This window comes from Notolepis coatsorum (assembly GCF_963971535.1).
Source record: "Notolepis coatsorum genome assembly, chromosome: 7".
In the NCBI taxonomy this organism is placed as follows: Eukaryota; Metazoa; Chordata; class Actinopteri; order Aulopiformes; family Paralepididae; genus Notolepis; species Notolepis coatsorum.
The window spans coordinates 25,577,331-25,596,693 of NC_140171.1; the positions used below are offsets into that span (position 1 = coordinate 25,577,331).

Consider the following 19,363-nt stretch of genomic DNA (forward strand, 5'->3'; position numbering starts at 1 on the left):
GACTCGCTCTGCGGGGGGAGGAGCTCTTGCAGAGCCATCGCTAGGAGATCTGCTCGCCTCAAAACCTAGTTTCCCGGAAACACGTGTAATTACATATAAACGAGTAATCGTGACCACAGATGGGATCATTGGAATTATTCCTTTTGGAGTACCTTCTGGCTAAGGTAAGGACCCCTTATGTCTATTTTACCGAACCTGAAACAGGTTTCTGTAACGATCACAGTGTCTTACTGTTGTAAATTCCCCGTTATTTGTATCCCATTTGTTATGCTGTATATTATTATTTCCAAGGCACTTCTTTGGACAGCCCAGGGGTATTTTATTTCATGAACGCACTCGCTCACTGGGAAAGCAGACAGCAATGGAACACATGGGCGGCAAGATGGCCGCTGTATTTAAACCCATTAGGACCCCTGGGCTGTCCAGAGAGATGCCCGACTATAAATAATAGGACCCCTGGGCCATCAAAGAAGTGCCTGAATGGAAATAACAATACACAGCATAACAAATAGTGGGGAATTTACAACACTTACTTTACCGGACCTAAACCAAGCGTTTTCTAAGGATCGCATTTTCGGGGTAAGACTACCCCCCCCACCCCCCTTGATGATTTTGTGAAGGCACATGTGTACATGGTATATACCTTTGATTTGGGAGTATTTGGGGTTTCAGGGGATCAACCAGAACGATTTTGGGCTTATTGCATATAACGAGTCTTATCTCGCGATCTATGGAAAAAGACTGGATTATTTTGGAAATGGGTGTTTAGCATGTAATAAACTACAAACTACAGTGTGTAGAAACAAAAAAAAAATTGTACATGTTGGACTAGAAATAGTATCCGTCAAATGAGCCATACTATTGTCTCAATAGCTATAATATAGATTATACAATAGCTCTGCAAAGATCGTGAAAATGGTCAAGAAAAGCTGACGCTGTCAGTGCAGATGGGGAAAGCTTGTGGCCGTCAAAGAGTTAATGACTAAGGAAAAATGTGGGTCCTGAGGCTAGACCAGTTGAGAACCACTGGTATATAGTATGTAATATAATTGTAAATTATATTGTATAGTGGGTGTGGGTGTATATATATATACGAGCGAGGAGTTAATTCATTATTTCATTTCATAATATTGTAAAAAGCTGATAAAAATGGTATGAAGGGAATACTATAACACACGTCTCATAATCCATAATGTACTTGTAAATCAATGGAAAAATAAAAAGATGTATGCATATGTACAGGCACGTGTGTAGTGTACACATGTCCGTGTATGTATTTTTTTTTGTCTGATTTGTATACATCCGTCATTGTGTCAGTGATATTTTCCTTTTTCAAACTTCAAAAAAATGTGTCCCAACAATTCTGAATGAAAAAAAGAAAACCATACAATAGGTCCTTAATGAAAAGCCTTCCGGGGTTGATATTTAGAGACCAAAACGTAACAGAGAAATAAGTTCACGTTAGACTTTGGCATTTACAGTTTGCCTCGTCAGCTAGTGGAGAGTTTAAGCAATTTCTCTCTCTCAAAAAAAAAAGAAGGCATCTCCATTTACCTCAGTGAAATCCTACAGTTGGGCATTTTTATAATTTTTTAAAGGACTTTGGCACGAAGACATTGGATGTTGTGTTCCATAAACGCATCCTCTGAATGAATATGGCATCTCCGGTCTATAAGAACAAAGACGTTGATGATAGGAGTGTACTGATCAGTTATGCATTTATTCACTTTGAACTCATTTGAATAGGGCGCAACAGAACGTTTCTCTGATCCGTGGGTACTAGGAGAAAGCATGTTTTAACTCCACCAGAGTTCCTGAACGCATAATATGTACCAGTGCTCCGAGCATTCGCTTGCTGTTGTCGAGAGGTTTGTCACCGGGAGTCGGGCTACATCTTGATACGATAAATATCATATTATCACAGAGCATTGGCATTCCAATTGGTCACCTACCAAAGTCAGCCCATGTTACCCCACTTCTTTAGGGACCTGCACTGGCTCCCCATCGCCGCACAAATCCACTTCAAGGTCCTCAACCTGGCATATGACATAGCGAAGGGAACGGCTCCCGCCTACCTCCGGTCAATGGTCTCTAACTACAAAACCCTCAAGGCCCCTCCGCTCTACATCTTCTGGCCACCTCAGACCCAGTCCTATCCGAGCTCCGGGAGGGTCATCAAAGAGAAGCCACCTATTCTCGGTCCTTGCTCCACAATGGTGGAACGAACTTCCCACCAGTTAGGAAAGACTAAAAAACAAACCTTATACTTTCATGCACTCTACCTACTATACTAATGTCTTTACTACTATGCACTCAACACTGCAGCACCCAAGTTTCAGCACCATTTGATGAACATCGTTACTCGGCTGAAAGAGTTGTACCCTTCCTGCTGACTTGTCGTACAGAACTTTTTAAACGATTTGAATAAAAGCATCAGCTAAATGATCAAATGTCTTAGTCTCCTCTCATCAAGGAGAATATGCAAACACGTGAGGGTTTTTAATCCCTTAATTACATATACTCTGTAAAAACACATTGCCTCTTCAAATTAGACTGTAATGAGTCCTTGGGAATGCATGCATCCTTTCATCAACTTTCAACCTTTTACATTATGGATGTCATGATAAATGAGGCCCCGATATACATACCTCAGATAAGGTGGTGAACTCAGTCATACGAAGACACAGCCGATTAGCATCCAATTAACTGGAAACTTCAAGACATCTTTCGCGCGTGCACTCATCTTAAGGTCACCCACGACTTCGAATTAGTAGTAGTAGTAGTTTTCCCGGCATATCTGTACAATATTCTCTAACTCAGACTCTCAAGTTCTATATGAGGAAAGAAAAGAGTCAACAAAGGTGTGTTTTGAGAGATATTTCTTATTCAGGTGGACAGCCAGTGAGAACAGTTGATGGAACACTTTGTTACAGCACAAGTGAGATAATAAGACGGGATACGATCACCAAGGTTACCACGGCATGTCTGCTCCAAGTGTCTGCTAAAGAGACCTTGTGAGGAGCAGAAGAAAAACAACCACCACCGTAACGTTTAACAGGTGGACATGGGTCCCTCTAGAAAGGCTTTTATATTTTATACAGTCATGTGGGACACCATTAAGAGCGTTACTCATTCCTTCTCCGTTTGTAAAGGTACAACAAGTTCAAAATGAAGCTGAACACTGCATGTGCGTACGTGTGTGTGTGGGGGGGGGGGGGGGGGGGCGTTAAGGAGACTGTAGGGTATGAACCATTTAAAAATCAGCCTGCTCATCTTCAATCCGGCCAGGGGAGGACTGGATTCCTTTGTTCCCAATTTACAACATCTTCCTCCTTTCAAACTCCTGCGAAGATGGGGAGGGAGGGAGAGAGAGAGAGAGAGAGAGAGAGAGAGAAATAAAGTGAGGGGAAAAAAGAGAGAATGTGATTTATTCATGGCGAATTCAGACGGTTTGTTTTGATCTTGGGCTACAGATCTGTTGAGGAAAGGAGGGGCAGATCTGTTGAGGTCGGATTATTTTCCAACTATAATTTATAGCATTTTTGTAACTTTTCTTCTAATGGAAAATTCAATTGTATGTTCATAAAACATAGACTATTAAATAACATTCTCTCCAAAACTGAACCAGGTTATATGACCTTCTCTCACTCAAAACAAATCTCAAAATAAAAAAAGTGGTCCAGGTCAAAACATTGGGATGTTTCATTAATGTTCAACGTATACATGAACACAACAGCCAATACGTATTGTGTAACTAGGTTTGTGGCATCTGTAGTGCCTCAAGCCTGGCCAGTTCAAGAGATTAGTCCCGCCCCAATTGACCAGTGATACACCCATTCTGCCATTCCTGCACGCACCGTTTACTGGACTGATCACGGTGAAAATAGACCTATAGCAGCTCCTGGAGAAGCTTTAGTTGAAGAGCTATTGTTGTAGCTATGTCCAATTGATTGACCGATTGAAAACTTTAACAGATTGCAGAATGGGTACAATACAGTACGGCTCAATACAAACAACTTTCAAAAATTTGAACCTGCTCCAGCGCAGGGTTAAGTTCAGTTAGCTCTATAAGGACGCCTGTACGTTAATGCCAAGCAAGCAGTGCAAAAATGCTTCCGCATTCGTCACCGCACGCTAGTGCGGTAAAGCGCCCTTCTTTTCAGACAAATGCTACCGTGCGTGCACCGGCGGCGGCGTGCTCGCTCAGGTGCGTGCGTGCGCCGGCGTGCCCGCGCATGCGCATGAGATCCGACACGAGCGGAGCTCAATATATATAAGTCACCGCCCCTTATTCAGTATCTACCAATAGCTCAATTGGCAAGGACACATGGCTGTGGATCCTATGGCTTGTTTGCTGGCGAGTTCGAATCCCATCGAAAATATTTTTTAACGTGATTTTTTTTTAACGTGTATTCTTTCGCCGGTTAAGGTTAGGCATGGTTAAGGTTAAGGTTAGGCATTGTTTCGGAGTTGGTTAAGGTTAGAACGGTTAAGTTTAGGCGCTGTTAAGGAGCTGGTTAAGGTTAGAGTTTGTCAAAGAGAATGGCAATATAATTTCTATGGTTAAGGTTAGGCATTGTTTCGGAGTTGGTTAAGGTTAGAACGGTTAAGTTTAGGCGTTGTTAAGGAGCTGGTTAAGGTTAGAGTTTGTCAAAGAGAATGGCAATAGACAGCCTATTTCCGCGCGACCTGGGCGCTGGGCGGCGGAAAATGAAGGCGCATTACTGCATGCCACTGCGGTAAATTTTTGCACTGCTTGCTTGGCATAAAGCTACACGCAACCTGCATGGCCACGCCCATGCCAGCTCCGTTCCTGAAATAATTCTCACAGTCTAGATCCCATTATAGCATTCCGAATTATGTTTTTGTGCTTCATTTTTCTAGAGGGGGCTTTTGAAATGTAAAATAATAGACCTAAAATTCTGACAATAAATCATATTCAGCCTATGGATTGACTTTGTCCTAAATAATGCACGTCATAGTTATACGGATACGGCGCTCGCGACACACACTGTGGTTATTTTAATAACGCAGAGCATTGCAAATGCAAATCCCGCTGGGATATTTTTAATGAATGAAACCTATCGGGCGTTTGGCTCTGATTAGTTTCATATTCTTCGCTGTGTATTTGCTTAACGGAGCGCCCGGATTGTGTTTCATTCAAGCATAAATTGAAGCGTCTTTATGCGTGGATTGTAGATGTGAATTACGAGGAATCTGAATCTGTGGATTGTTGAATTGTTTGTATCACTGTCACTCACACGTTATTGTGATATTGTAACTGGGATTAAAATATGAGGAGATGCGCTGTTTGACGGATTTGATGACGTGACGTGACTTGATCAATTGAATGAGCCTTTGACGTTTTGATGAATGAATTTGAGAAAATGCATTTATCTGTTCAAGCACCGTTAGTGTTATCTGATGATGAACATGAGGTGTCACTGGTATAAACCAAAGGTTAATCAATTCAATGCATGTATGGATGATGTCCGAAACAGATTAAAACCCGATTAATAGTGAAACTGTATAGCCTCCCTCCAAGCCTCTCTGACACGTTATTTCGGGGGTCGCGCCTTGAAAACTTTGGGAACCATGTATTTATATAGTACATGATACCTAAGCCGAGCGCATACAGTACAGATATCCTCATAATATAATTCGTATCAATTAGATACTCTTTGGGCTTGTTTCTATCTACTTATTCTGAAAGAGTTGAACTAATTATTTTCGCTAGCAAGATCTCATTCGATTATTCATTCCATTAAGCCTACTGCCAGCAGGGCATGCACATTTAAAGAAATATAATCTGATTGATTGGGGTAATGGACTTAAAATTAGCCTATATATTATGCATTTAACTCGTCTGCGAGGCTATTGAGCCGTACTGTATTGTACCCATTTTGCAATCTGTTAAAAGTTTTCAATCAATCAATCAATCAATGCTGTTAAAAAAAAAAAAAAAAAAAAATCAGGATTTCTGCGATCGACACCTGCTGTCTTTTCAGGTGAGGCGGCCGTGTGCAATTATCCTGAGTATCAAGTCTGGTTCGAATTAACAAGACTGAATCAGCGTTCGAGGAACAGGGAAAGCCTGGATTCAAACATCGGGTTAATTGAATCTGGATAATGGGACTTTTTATCGACTTAGTTGAACCAGGTATGGGGAATAGAGCCCAGAAAAAGACTTTTGTCTCGTTTACAATCAGGGTCCCCCATTTTCAATTCATCAAGACATTTATGACATACAAATATACAGTAATGTGTAAGAAAAAGAGATCATAAAAAAATATACATCCAATTTTGACATTTACCGGGGCCAGTTTCTAATTGCAGCCACCCGTAGGTGCTCTTTGAGAGCGGTTTTGAAGGAGGGTAGGGATTCACATTCCTTTACATTTTACCGACACAAAATCAGATAAGACTCGAGACAGAGAGAGAGCAGCCGGCTTGTGTACCCCTACTGAGGAGCGAGATGATGCTGTTGGTATGCGTGTTTCAGGGCGAGTAGTGGTTGTTAATGTTACCCCAATTCCCCTGCTGACGGGTGGCAATGATAGTCTCGTCTGACGTGAATCTGTTATTTAAAACTCTGAGCGGATGCATGAACTGATAACATGAACTTCGTGACACAGATAACAAACATGAACTTCGTGACACAGATAACAACAATAACAACAACCGGTCAGTGGGAATGGCTGGGGGAGAGGTTAGTTAGGTTATAGTTACTGAGCTGGTTAAGAGTAAAGACTCAAAACTGTGCGCCGGCGAATGACAAGGTTAGGTTAGCCATTAAACAGGATGTAGCTATTTACATATTCAATTTGCAAAATATCAAACAAGCCGCAGGATGATAGAATATGTCGTTCCCCCAAGAATTTCCCATTGCACTGGAAAAAATTCCTTTATGCAAATGCCATTTATCAGATCTGCAGAACACACACACACATAAATATAATGTTGTCCCACTCAGAAGGACTTGTGGACACCTGGAGGCCTACTGCCCCCTTGTGGAGAAAACATGCTCACACTACTTACACACCCCCCCCCCCCACACACACTGCAAGATAACTGGAGCAAAACTCAAGAACCAACTGAGATGCCCTTCAGTCTTCTCTGCCCTTGACTGAGGGAGGAGGGAGTGTGAGGGGAATTAAAGAGAAAACATTATGGGATAGGGGGGGGTTGTGATGATGAGTGCCTGGGGGTGGGAGTGTGTGTGTGGGAGGAGGCAGTTATTAAAAGAGTTGTGTTCAGGCCTCGACATGGCTGTCCACAGGCACCCCCCACCCCCACCCCGCCCACTGGCACCGTCCTGAGTCCTGACAACTGTGAGAGTAGTGTGTGGCGTAGGGGTACAAAGTGGAGGCATACATCAACCGTTTCCACCTAAATGTGAAACAGAAGCGCGGGCGAGAGGCAGGAGAGGTTAATAGAGGGAGGAGGCGTGGAAGGAGATGCGGAGAGGAGACGGACGAGGGGAGGTGAAATACACCCCCGACGATATACAGAGACAGGACGTAGTAACTTAAGGGTAACAAACAACTTCAAGCATAGAACTTAGGTGGGTGTAGGCTGTGTGAGTGAGTGAGTGAGTGAGTGAGTGAGTGAGTGAGTGAGTGAGTGAGTGAGTGAGTGAGTGAGTGAGTGAGTGAGTGAGTGAGTGAGAGAGCATCAAGACGAGCCAAATATAGCTGAGGGCAGCAGACAAGCGAGATGGAGAGAGGCTTGAATGAGACAAGACACGAGTCAAGAAGGGAGGGAGGCAGGGAGAGAGAGGCCGGGAGGGAAAACGAGTAGAATGGAGGACGCCACTCAACAAAAAAAGACCTGATTAACAGGTTTGTGTGGCTGAAATTGGGGTCAAGGAAGTGAGACATTGTGAAGAGAGAACAGACACGTATACAAAACACCATGAGAGGAGAGAGAGAGAGAGAACAGACACGTATACAAAACACCATGTGGTGAAGTTGTATATAGATTATGTAATACCTGCATCACTTAAGAGTACGATATAGATATATATAAAAATGAAAGCATAAATTGCCATACATTGTCGATGGTTTACCCACATTTAAACCTGACAAAATGCAAGCTTTGTAGCGAGTAATGAGTGGAATATAGGATAATAATGAGTAGTGAGTATGGTTATATATTGGCAACACTAAATACAGATGATACACATTACATGCACATTTAAGTCATTTAGCCGACGCCTTTATCCACAAACGACTTCAAATGAGTTGCGCACGCAATAAATGGTGGCTATTACTGCCAGGCTTATCTACGCTACGTTTTCAGTGCAGGCCCAGTTATACGTTTCATTAAAGTTACATTTTGTCTATCTCATACCGTTCTTTGGTATCTCGTCCTTGCAATGCAGTGTTGAAAATGGAAAAAAATTAACCGCCACTCGATATCTTGTCCTCGATACCATGTTGGAAGTAAGTATTGGAGTTTCCTTTTCTCATGTAATGCCTTGAAATAATACAGAAACTCCTCCACAGCTGCACTTCCTGTTGTCGGCTTGCTGTTTTTGTGTTTTGCTTTCACCGTTTTCCTCTCAAGAAGGAATTCATTGATTGAGAAATAAAAAAAATTATAAGAGGCAAATATTGGACGATGAACAATCGTTTATTTTTCGTTAGTTTGCCAATTTGTGAGTTGAGCTTGTTCATTTCAAGTTAGTGTTTTCTTAGAGAGTCTAAGGCTATGTTCAGACTGCAGGTAAAAGTCTAAATCAGATTTATATGTGTTTTTTTGTGAACAGCACAAATCACATGGAATCTGATCTTTTCAATTTAGATTTGGGCCACTTTCATAATGTGGTCCCTAATCAGATACAATCCTATTTGTTTTAATTAGCTGGCCTCCACTGCATTCAAACATAAACTGCGACTTCAGTGTCCTCCACGTTTACATCCATCACCATTACTGTTCATACGCGTATGCTGGTCAGTTCAGGAGCGTGACCGGTGCACAATGGAATATGAGCCATGAACGTGGCTCGGAGAGAGACGTGTCCCCCGGTACTTCAACCTCTAGTGGCACAGCAGCGGGGGAAGAGCCCGATCGCCCACGCAGGGGAAAACAGGTGAGGTCGTTGTTTTACATTATGGTTGTTGACTCTCCTTTATGCGTTATTACTCCGATTACGGCGCTCAATGAGATTAACAGAGATGCATGAACACAATGGGGCCTGCGAAATTAACAACCGGTGTGCGCATTTTTCATCATTACGCGCAATGATTATGAATTAAACTTTGGGGGCCGTGGGAACGACACACACGCGTGTGTGTGTGTGTGTGAATCCATATTTGTGTGCCGTTGCACCCGGCGCCGGTAATGAAAGTACAAGATGATGAATGGCTGTAATACACGCTTTCACTTTGTATACATCTTGTTAAAAGTGCTTTTCCGACTGATAAATTGAAATAAAGAGGCGGTGGCGCTAACTCAGCCGCTGTCGAGACGTTTATTAATTTCTCCCCCTTCACTGGTGGCTTTCTTTATTGCGTATTAAAAGTTAAATCCCAACCTTGCCACTTGTCGGCAAAATAGAATTCCAGTGAACTGCGGTAACCCCCTCTGTGACATGTTGGCCATAAAAAAGGACACAGTGTAGCGGCACTGCTTTAAGTTTGATGTTTTAATAAGTTGTCTACAGAAGAACACCCAAGAGTACAGACCTGCGGTGAATAAAGGATCTGGAAACGTGCATATCTTTGGTCTGGTCCTGTAGGGCTGGGCAATATACTGTACTAATATTCACGGTTTATCTACGACGTGATCGCAGCGTGGGATTTTAACGGCGTGGGGCCTATAGCCGCCTATGACGGCGTTGATCCGTCTGCCCCCACAAAAGGAACTGTTAGACCAATCAGAGCTGATGATGTCATGACCAATCAGAGCCGACTATTTCATTGACCTCACACAAAGTTCCGGTTAGGTTTCTAAACAACATTTTAGGTGAAAATTAGAAGATGCTGCATTGCTGATTAACCAACTTCACCAACTACAACGTGGGAAAAAAGACGCTACCGAGAGATACGGCTCCTCATGCACAACAGATATGGTCGGATTTGCACCAAACTTAACAAATGTGATTGTTCTACTATAGCGAGGAGCCCTGTGAAGTTGAGTAATTTGGCCTCATGGTGGCTCTATTCTCACAAAACATGAACTTAACAGTTTGTCCGATCATGAAATTGAATGTTATGAGAAGACATTTGGGATATCCTACGGATGGTATCAATAAGTATAATTAACATTGTTGATAAGCCAATGAATCCAATCAAATAACAGAAAGATGCATGGTAAACAGGAAGTGATGTGGTACCCGTGAGTGGTTTGGCCGGATTTGTGTGACAAAGGGGTAGTATAGCCATTTTTGTTACATAAAACATGAATTCACAGCTTGGGTCTGTAGAGACTGGCAATATATGCAACTCTCATTTGCGGTCATCTACCCAGTAAAATGTCAAGTGTGAAAGTAACAGCAAAGTGGCAAGATTGTTGAGCCTGGGTCTGCACTCCACTGTATCACACTTCATAATTCCATGCAGTCAAATATGATGAATATAAAATGTAATGTGTTCAACCACACCTAAGCAAGAAATCGGATGGGGCTGGGACATTTGGGACGAATACAAATGTAAGATGAAAATCTCCCCAGCCTGTGGGTGAGCAGTGGAGGTGTGAAATCTGGCCAGGTCCAGAACAATAGGAGTCACAAAATCAGTTTGGAGGTGGAGTGGTGGAGTAGTGGTAGAGTAGCAGTAGATGCCTGACTTCTAAGGGCTTCATCTGTATCGTGATATATTGAAAAAGGTATCCAAAAGTCCTTCCGATTATCACAATGATATAAATAACCCAGGCGGATCTTTATTTCCCTACGACCACACGTGCGCCGCCGGCGGGAGAAGAGGCCTCACCTTGAACATGGTGCTCCCCAGCTTGGCGGGCGACATGCTGACCACCACCCCGGCGGCCTGCAGGGCGGCGATCTTCTCTTTGGCTCCGCCCTTGCCCCCGGCGATGATGGCGCCGGCGTGGCCCATCCTGCGGCCGGGAGGAGCGGTCAGCCCGGCGATGAAAGACACCACAGGCTTGGCCTTGGCGCCCTGCGGAGAGGGGGCGGGGGAGGAGGAGGAGGAGGAGGGTGAAGAAAGCAGATGTAGAGGAGGAAGAGGCAAAAGCAGGAGGATGAAAGAAAAGGAAATAAGAGAGAGAAAGTGGCAGAAAGGGAGAGAAGCGGGGAGTGAAAGGAGACGAGAAACGGCAGCATTAAAATTACATCTGCATTGAATAGAAACAAAAGGAAACACTCGCCGCATGTCCTCCCCATTACCACCTTCTCCCACGTCTCCCAACAGGTTTGTCTGAACGGCTTTCGCTGCGTCAGCCTGCATTATTAAAACAATGGGTCAATCAGGCCATTTAATTGCATGGATGGGTGGGTGTGCGGGCAGATAGCGAGCCCCCCCCCCCCCCCCCCCCCCTGCGCTCCTGCCATTTCACATCATCTCATTTCTGAGATGGTAATTAGTCACGTTGGCACCGATTAGCTCAGCGGCCGTCCCTGCCGCGCGGCCCCGCTGATGGATGGCTACATTCAACAGTTCAGATCATTTTCCAAAAGGTGGGGGAAGCTAATATTTCATGTTCAGCAATAACATCATAATTTGGGGTAGGTGGAGGCTCGCTGGAAAGATGTGTCTGCGGGAGAGGGAGATAGAGTGCGTGTGTGTGTGTGCCTAACGGCTAATATTTCATCCCTGGGAATAGCATTATAATCGTAGAGAGGGGGAGGTGGTGCGCAATGCGCCTAAGCTCAGTCCACACTCCTATATCGGTGTGGGGTGTTCGACAGCCTATCGTCAGAGAGCTACTGTAACATGTGTTGGTGTTTAAGGTGCACCTCCGCCGCAGCGCGTCACGTTCCACTACGGGGACCCGGCACTGGCGGGACGGACGGGCAGCTAATGTTAACACACGCCGGCTATGACAGGGTTTAATTGTTTAAATCGCCATCAGTCGATCTGCTCATCTGCCATGATAAAAAAAATAAATAAAAAAGGAAAGGCTCGGCTAATGATACATTACTAATGAGTTGTACTGTAACGACACTTCAATGGCGAACAGGGGGGGGGGGGGATTGCAATCAAGAATGAGTGAAGCGACAGCGGTTCAAGTGGCAGAACGGCAATTAAGACTTTTAAGGTGGTCTTAAGAATATATATTTCATTCATGGGTTCCATCCCTCTCGTACGAGAGTGCGCTCCGTTGATAGAATGTTCGAGGTGAGCCAAGCGGCTCCGTCTCGCTCTCTCTCTCTCTCTCTCTGTCTCCGTCTCCGTCTCCCCCTTTAGTTTGAGTTTAAAACAAACCGCCCCGGTGTGGAACAGAGTCTTACATCAACCTAAACAGGTTAGGGCTTTAATTACTCTATTAATCCCCACCTCCCTGTGTACTAAGTGCTTGCGGCGTATAAAAGGAGAGGAAGTCATATTAGCATTCCTGTTTCCCGCCTTTTGTCTTCTATTGGTTAGCGGGTAAGATATATTACTTTAATTATGAGACAAAAGAGGGTTGTGCCATACCCCCCCCACCCCCCCGCCCCCATCCTCCCCCCTCCACTTCTGTGTGCCAACAGGACCTGTGTTCTAAAGAGGAATGGGGGAGGGGGGGGGGGGGGCTGCAACAGGGTGAGGCGTAATCTTCCTAAGATTAAGACAGAATGGAGACAATTACAACCCCCTATTCACATGAAAGGCAGATATTAATAGAGCTGGCATGAGCTCCAGCAGACGCACACGGAGCAACACACACACACATGGTCCATGAGCTTGAGCAGACGCACACGGAGCAACACACACACATGGTCCATGAGCTCGAGCAGACGCACACAGAGCAACACACACACACACACACACACGGTCCATGAGCTCGAGCAGACGCACACGGAACAACACACAAATGGTCTCTGGTGCCAGACTGCAACTCTGGTGTGTGTTTGTTTTCACAAGATCTGATGATGAGGGCAGCTCTCTGGTGAAGAGCCAGGTCTAAAGGCCGTCAAGAGGCTGAAAACCAATAAATCTTCATGGTGGCTTAGGTCAGTTTGTCAACTATACCAGCGCTTTGGGGGGGGGCATCACATACAATACAGTGCTAACAGCCCATGGAGGCCTGGGCTCAACTGCTTTCACTGTTCATCCTGAACACCATGATATGACCTGGCGATGACCTGATTTAATTCAAGATGGAGATAAAAGTTGTTGGATCAAACTTTTTCCCCAAAAAGGGTCCATTAAGATCCACGAAAAGGAGAAACGCAGTCAGTGTCATTAACGGCAGACAACCTCTCTCACACTCGGATGAGGTGGGAGGCATGTCCTGCGTTTTGCCTGGTGCTTTTGTCTTGTAACTTGCGGACACAGAATCCCTTTAGCTGGCTCACCCAGTGTTAACAAGCGCACATACCGACCCGTGTCTTATAGCAAGTGCGCGTTCCAAGTAGTCAACAGAAGAGGTTTTGTATCTCTGCGCGAGTAGCCATGAGTTACCTTTCTACCATTCATTTCCACTGCTAGCTGGTACAGTTAGCCGGGAGAGAGGGGCAGGTGAGGTTAGTCTGACCAGTCAGGACAGCTGAAACCCGGCCAAATGTCTGCCGTCGACTAAAAACACAACTCTTCAAACAATATCTGAAGAAAAAGAAAAAAACTAACCCTCTTACTTACCGTCTTTTTCCCCAATACTATGCTACTATGCTTATACTACTACCCATCTTGCCAATACAACTATGCACTCAAGAGTGTAACATTCAAGCTCTATTATTTGACGAACAATGCCACTGACCCTTAGCTGCCAGAGATGTACCCTTCCTGCTGACTTGTTGTTCACAATCTGTAAGTCGCTTTGGATAAAAGAGTCAGCCTAAATGACTAAATTGTAAATGGTTAGCATCATCATCAGCCTCTTCTCCTCTTGGAAATGGCGGTTCCTCCGTTACCGCCATTTCCAGCTTCTTCTATTGGCCTATGCTGCCCGAGGTATTGGTTGGGTCTGTGCTGGCAGCAGTGCCAGCAGGTGTAACGTCAGCATCAGTTGTTAAGTTAACATTTGCGGTAGATTCATTCGGTTCCTGTTGCTCTTCAGAGTCGATCGGCTTAAGATTTGTTTGGTTAATCCAAAAATGTATGTATGACTGTACGCTTGCCGACTACTAAAACACAAGTCGACGAATAATGGCAATTCGGCACGTGAACTGAGCAGGACTGGGAAAGGAAATAATTTTCAGAAGTTTGAGTTTGAGTAAAACAGAAAAGAAGTTGATGACATTGCGCTGCCACGCTTGGATGGTGATGGTAGGGATACCATGCCGGTAGCTGAATCTTTAGTGAATTGGTGATGAGTTTCCTCCATGTATGAATCATACATCAATTGAAAGGTGTTTTTCTTTTAACAAGACGTGGGCGGCTGATTGGCGCAGTGGGCAAGGCGTTCGCCTCTAACGCAGGAGACGCTGGGTTCGAGCCCAGCTCTCACCGTTGCTACCGGCTGGCCGGTCGTTCATACTAACACAATTGGCAAGTGTTCGAGGGTGGGAAAGCCAGTGGGTGGGGATTTGACGTGGTGGACAGCGACTCCTACAGGTAGGTTTGGTGACGCCGGTGCGACGGAAGCAGGAAGTGACGGGGGCAGCCAGTGTGAGCCTCCCACGCGTTACTCCTCGCCACTGCGAGTTCGAGCTGCTGCAGCGAAAAGATGCGACAGGCTGCCTCCTCGTGTACCGGAGGGGACACGTGATGCAAGGCTTCTGTCCTCACTACAACCGACCTGTGGGAGGCATAGTCTAGCAACGTTCAAGACAGGGGAGGGAAGAATTGGATACATGAAATTGGGATGGGAGAAAAGTAGAAATGGGGAGAAAAAGTGAAAAAAACTTTAAAAACGTTTACAACATGATCTAACGACACCGAAAAAATAAATGCACTACAAAAAAAAGCAGTGCCAAGAAGCATATAGTCAATTAATATTTCAGAGACCCCCCACAATTCCAACCAACGGATCTCACAAACCCATCTTTTCAGGGGAGCTCATGTCTTATTAAGAGGAGCAGAGAGGCAAAATGCCAGAGGCAAATAGTAATACGCTCTGTTCCAATACAGACGTTCATGGCCAAATTCCTAGCGACAAGAAAACGGGGGTCCCCAGAGAACACTTTTGACACAGGTGACTTTATGGGAAGAGAGGTTATGTTGGCAGGCTTCCCAGACACTGGTGTAAAGGGTGAACCTCGCAGGAGTCGCAGCATGACGGTGGAACTTGGCAGGGCAGTACATAGGCTTTCAGAATATGTAGATATCCACGGATAAACAATATACCGATTTATCTCCTGAAAGGTGAATTGTGACGTCGGTAATGGGATCGATATGTGCCGACGTTAACGGCGATGGGGGAAGCAGAGGAGTAGCACCCATTGGTGCAATGTATCTTTCCCCAGCAGAGGGTTCAATATATGTAATGTTGCATGACGGCCATTGATCAAGACCTTGGCCCTCATCTTTCAAAGCTCATCCTATCTATAATCTGTCTGGTGGGGAAGGATGTTAAATTAATGTGATATTCATCTTATTATGGATAGATTTATGGGTGAAAATATCGCCAACTGTCTGCACTGGTGACAGCATACAAATGAGTGCGAATGTGAAAACTGCACTTAAAGCCCCAATCTGTTTTGTATTTCTTCATCAATCTGGGGTAAATACACATACATTATTGGAGAGTTTGGGTTTTAGATACAAAATTTGAATTTTTTTGGAACATTCCCATTGTAAATCATAATAATATAAGTGTTTTTCTCCAGTGCTTAAACAATATGAATACAATTCCAAATGGATATTTACCTGTTGCTTAGTGTTAGTCAAGTCAATCAACTAAGAGAATGAAAATGTCTCAATTACTATTTGCTACTACTACAATATGGTGGGGCAACCAATTTGTTTATAATTTGGATCACTGATTAGACCTTTAAAAAGGAAAGCTCGTCGACTCATTCATTAGCCTTGGTATTCCTTTAATTTCACAGAGCTGTATTTAATGTGACATCGTAATGACTTTGTGCATTTTCCATACCGAATCCTTCTCCAACTAAATACATTCACACAAGTTTTAGGATATGTGATATTATGGGCAAATTAAAAACCAGCTTCATTTTGAACTGTGTGTTTTGAACTGTTCCTCTGAAATAGTCTGCTACTTTCAAGCGAACAATCGTTCAGACCTCCACCGACTATCTCACAGTGTGCATCAGGGACCGGCATACAGTACAAACTGATTCAAATCAAAAGAGAAGTTAATTTTGAAACAGTCAGCCATCTTGAGAGATGATTAAGCGCTTCGCTCCGCGGCTGCTATTCGGAAGCATTTAAAAAAGGTTCAACTAAGCCGTTTTGTGTACGAACGCTCGACACAATAGTCCCCCACCGGAAGATCCGACTCCCACGCTCCACTGGGCTTTTCTGTGCATGTCAGTTGTTTCATGTGAACAGTCCTCAGTTGTCAACACTCGAGGTGATTGAGTGGGTGGGGGGGGGGGGGGGGGTTACGTTGAGTAAGAGAGGAGTTATTCTCCTGAGACGGCAGGGGGGGGGGGGGGGGGGGGTGGATTTGCATGCATTAGGGCAGCCCGGAGCAAAATCAAATCTATTTTTCAGCTCCGGAGCACCTTAGACACAGACTGAAAAAAACCACTCACTGCAAATGTATGGAAAACTCATTTTATGCAAGTAGCGACGTCTTAAGTATACGGTAGGCCTTGCTGGAGTGAGAGGATACATCACCTGAAGGTTCTCAGATAACTAACCATGTGAGCCACCCTGCAGTGTGTTCTCTGCCACACCTGTATCCGTCTAGTGTGCATCACCAAACAGTGATTGTACTCTCTGCCATGTGAACAGCATGCCCTGTAGCGCACACCCTCAAGTCCCCCCACACACAAAATACACACATACAACCAGAGAGAAAGCTTGGGGGGGGGGGGGGGGGGCTCTGTGGCAACCCTGTGCAATCAAAAGGAAAGTGGCTGCTCACTAGAGCTGAATGGTTCAAAACGAGCGTGACTAATAATAGACTTAACTTCAGCTCTGTTGCCCTGTGGGTTCTGGCAGGTTTCAAGTTAAATGTAAGACTTTTTAAAACCACTTTGAATTTAATGTAATACCCATTTCACGGCCATACTGGTATTGAGGAAAATACATTACTGTGAAAAGAAGTCCCAGGATTACTTACAAATATTACTTCCCTGTGAAGTTACAAAAGTAAAGATATAAAGATGTACGTTTGGCGGAATTTCTCTTCACCTCAGACTCTGACGCTAGCTCGAGCTCGGTTGCTAGGCGCAGTTGCTCACTGGGTTCTCACTGGGGGCTGCACAATTAGTGATTGTTGGGGGGGATCTGATTACATTGTAGCCTTGCCATTTCCTCCAAACACATTTAAAGGTCCCCTCAACTCAAACTTTTTTTTTCTAGTTAACTCCTCTTGGAGGCATGACTTTGATACAGATAGTTAATTATGCATAACTCATCACCAGAGCGCCATTTTCACATTATTCCAGTGGAAGGGGGGGGGGGGGCTTCTCTGTACTTCCTAAAAATCTGAGTCGCCTGTATCTGTATCCGTGTGTGTCTCTGTGTGTGTGTCTGTGTGTGTGTGCGTGTGTGTGTGTGCTTACAGAGTTGTGCTGCTTGAGGAACTCTGCAGCGTTCTCCTCAGCGTTGCCACCGATCTCTCCGATCAGGATGATGCCCTCCGTCTTGGGGTCATTCAGGAACACCTCCAGACAGTCAATGAAGTCTGTACCGTTGAATGGATCTCCACCAATACCTGGACAAAACCAAAGCTTTATGGGTCCCCGACTCAATACTCTCGTCTTTCCTTTAATGTGATATTGTTCAGATGTTTCTTCAGCCCCAGAACCATGTGAACCTGACTAAGAACCCAAGAACCAGGTGAACCTGACTAAGGGCTTGTGTCCATAGCGGAAGTTTTTTTTCAAGGCGGACCGCTTTGAAAAGCAAAAAAAAAGACTGAGCGTTTTCCTGAGTCTCACGACTGCCGCGGCTCCCCCGCTTGCTCGATGTTGATTGTCGGTCGGAAAAAGTGACCTTGATTGAACTAGTTTCAACTTTAGGCGCTGGGAGCGCTCCACCCAAAAACGCTGCCGCAGAGAGCGCTAAAACACGAGGCGCGGCGCTGGGAAAAGGAACGCGCCTGTCGCGTCTGTAGCATAGAAATGAATGACGGAAAGGAGCTGACAACTCATAAAACGTCCGCTATGGACACAAGCCCTAAGAACCTACAGTAAGAGGATTTTCCATCACGTGTTTTCATCATCAGGTAGCTTCTTCGTTCCGAAGGTTGCCTATCACTCTCCAACCCATTCTGTCCCCACTTCTTCTCTCCAACTCTGTGACTCTGTGATTTTACCTCTTAAAAATCTCTATGCTGATGAGTATTATACTGTACTGTTATGATTGTCGTTTACCTGTGCACTCACCAAGACAAATTACAATCAATGTTTCATTGCAATGGTAATCAACTATTGAATCTGAATCTAGCAAACGCACATTGATTTATAAATCAATGCGGTTGGATTTCCACAATCACGTCATGTTTTACTCTCCAAGCCACTACTGAAAACCCACCTGTTCTCCTGGGCCCTGTTTCATGTACGTGGTTCAACTAAGTCGATCAACATGTCCATTATCCAGCTTCAGTTAACCCGATGTTCAAAGCCGGGATTTCCCTGTTTCACAAAGGAGGATTCAGTCTCGTTAACTCAAGCCAGACTTGAGAGTCAGGCTCAAGTCAGGCTAGATGCGCGCTCCCGTTTTAGGTGGAAAGCCAGCACGTATCGATGGCAGAGACCCTGATTCTCAACGGCATTGATTGATTAATTGATTTAAGACTTTATTGACAGATTGCAATAGGCTCAATCGCCTCGCCGACAAGTTAAATGCGTTATCTATAGGCTAATTCTAAGTCCCTCATTACCTCAATCAATCAGATTATATTTCTTTAAACTTGCCTGCTGGATTGAATAATCAAATGAGATCTTGCTAGCGAAAATAACTAGTTAACTGTTATACAGAATTACGAGACGGCTTTCTTGCCCATTGATTGATGTATAGTCAATGTTTAACTTATCTTCAATGTGGTCTAACGGGTTGTTCTTTTGACTTCCACACGGACGACCCGGGTTCAAGACCGGGGTCCTTCTTTTTGCAATATAGGAATAATTCAATTTGGTGCACGTTGAGAGCTATATAAAGAATGACATCCTCAATGCATG

The 19,363-nt window shown here is 44.5% G+C and overlaps 1 protein-coding gene across 1 annotated transcript in view; it reads right to left on the minus strand.

Annotated features, from left to right (window-relative positions):
• Positions 1 to 2,864: 2,864 nt before the first annotated feature.
• suclg1 (succinate-CoA ligase GDP/ADP-forming subunit alph) overlaps positions 2,865 to 19,363 on the minus strand; it is a 37,374-nt gene continuing 20,875 nt past the window's right edge. Inside the window, exons 7-9 of the mRNA XM_084318090.1 lie at positions 17,744 to 17,895; positions 10,935 to 11,123; positions 2,865 to 3,343 (exon numbers count right to left, since the gene is read on the minus strand). Of these exons, the coding sequence (XP_084174216.1) occupies positions 3,317 to 3,343; positions 10,935 to 11,123; positions 17,744 to 17,895 (368 nt within the window). The 3' untranslated portion in view covers positions 2,865 to 3,316. The remainder of the gene's footprint in view (positions 3,344 to 10,934; positions 11,124 to 17,743; positions 17,896 to 19,363) is intronic.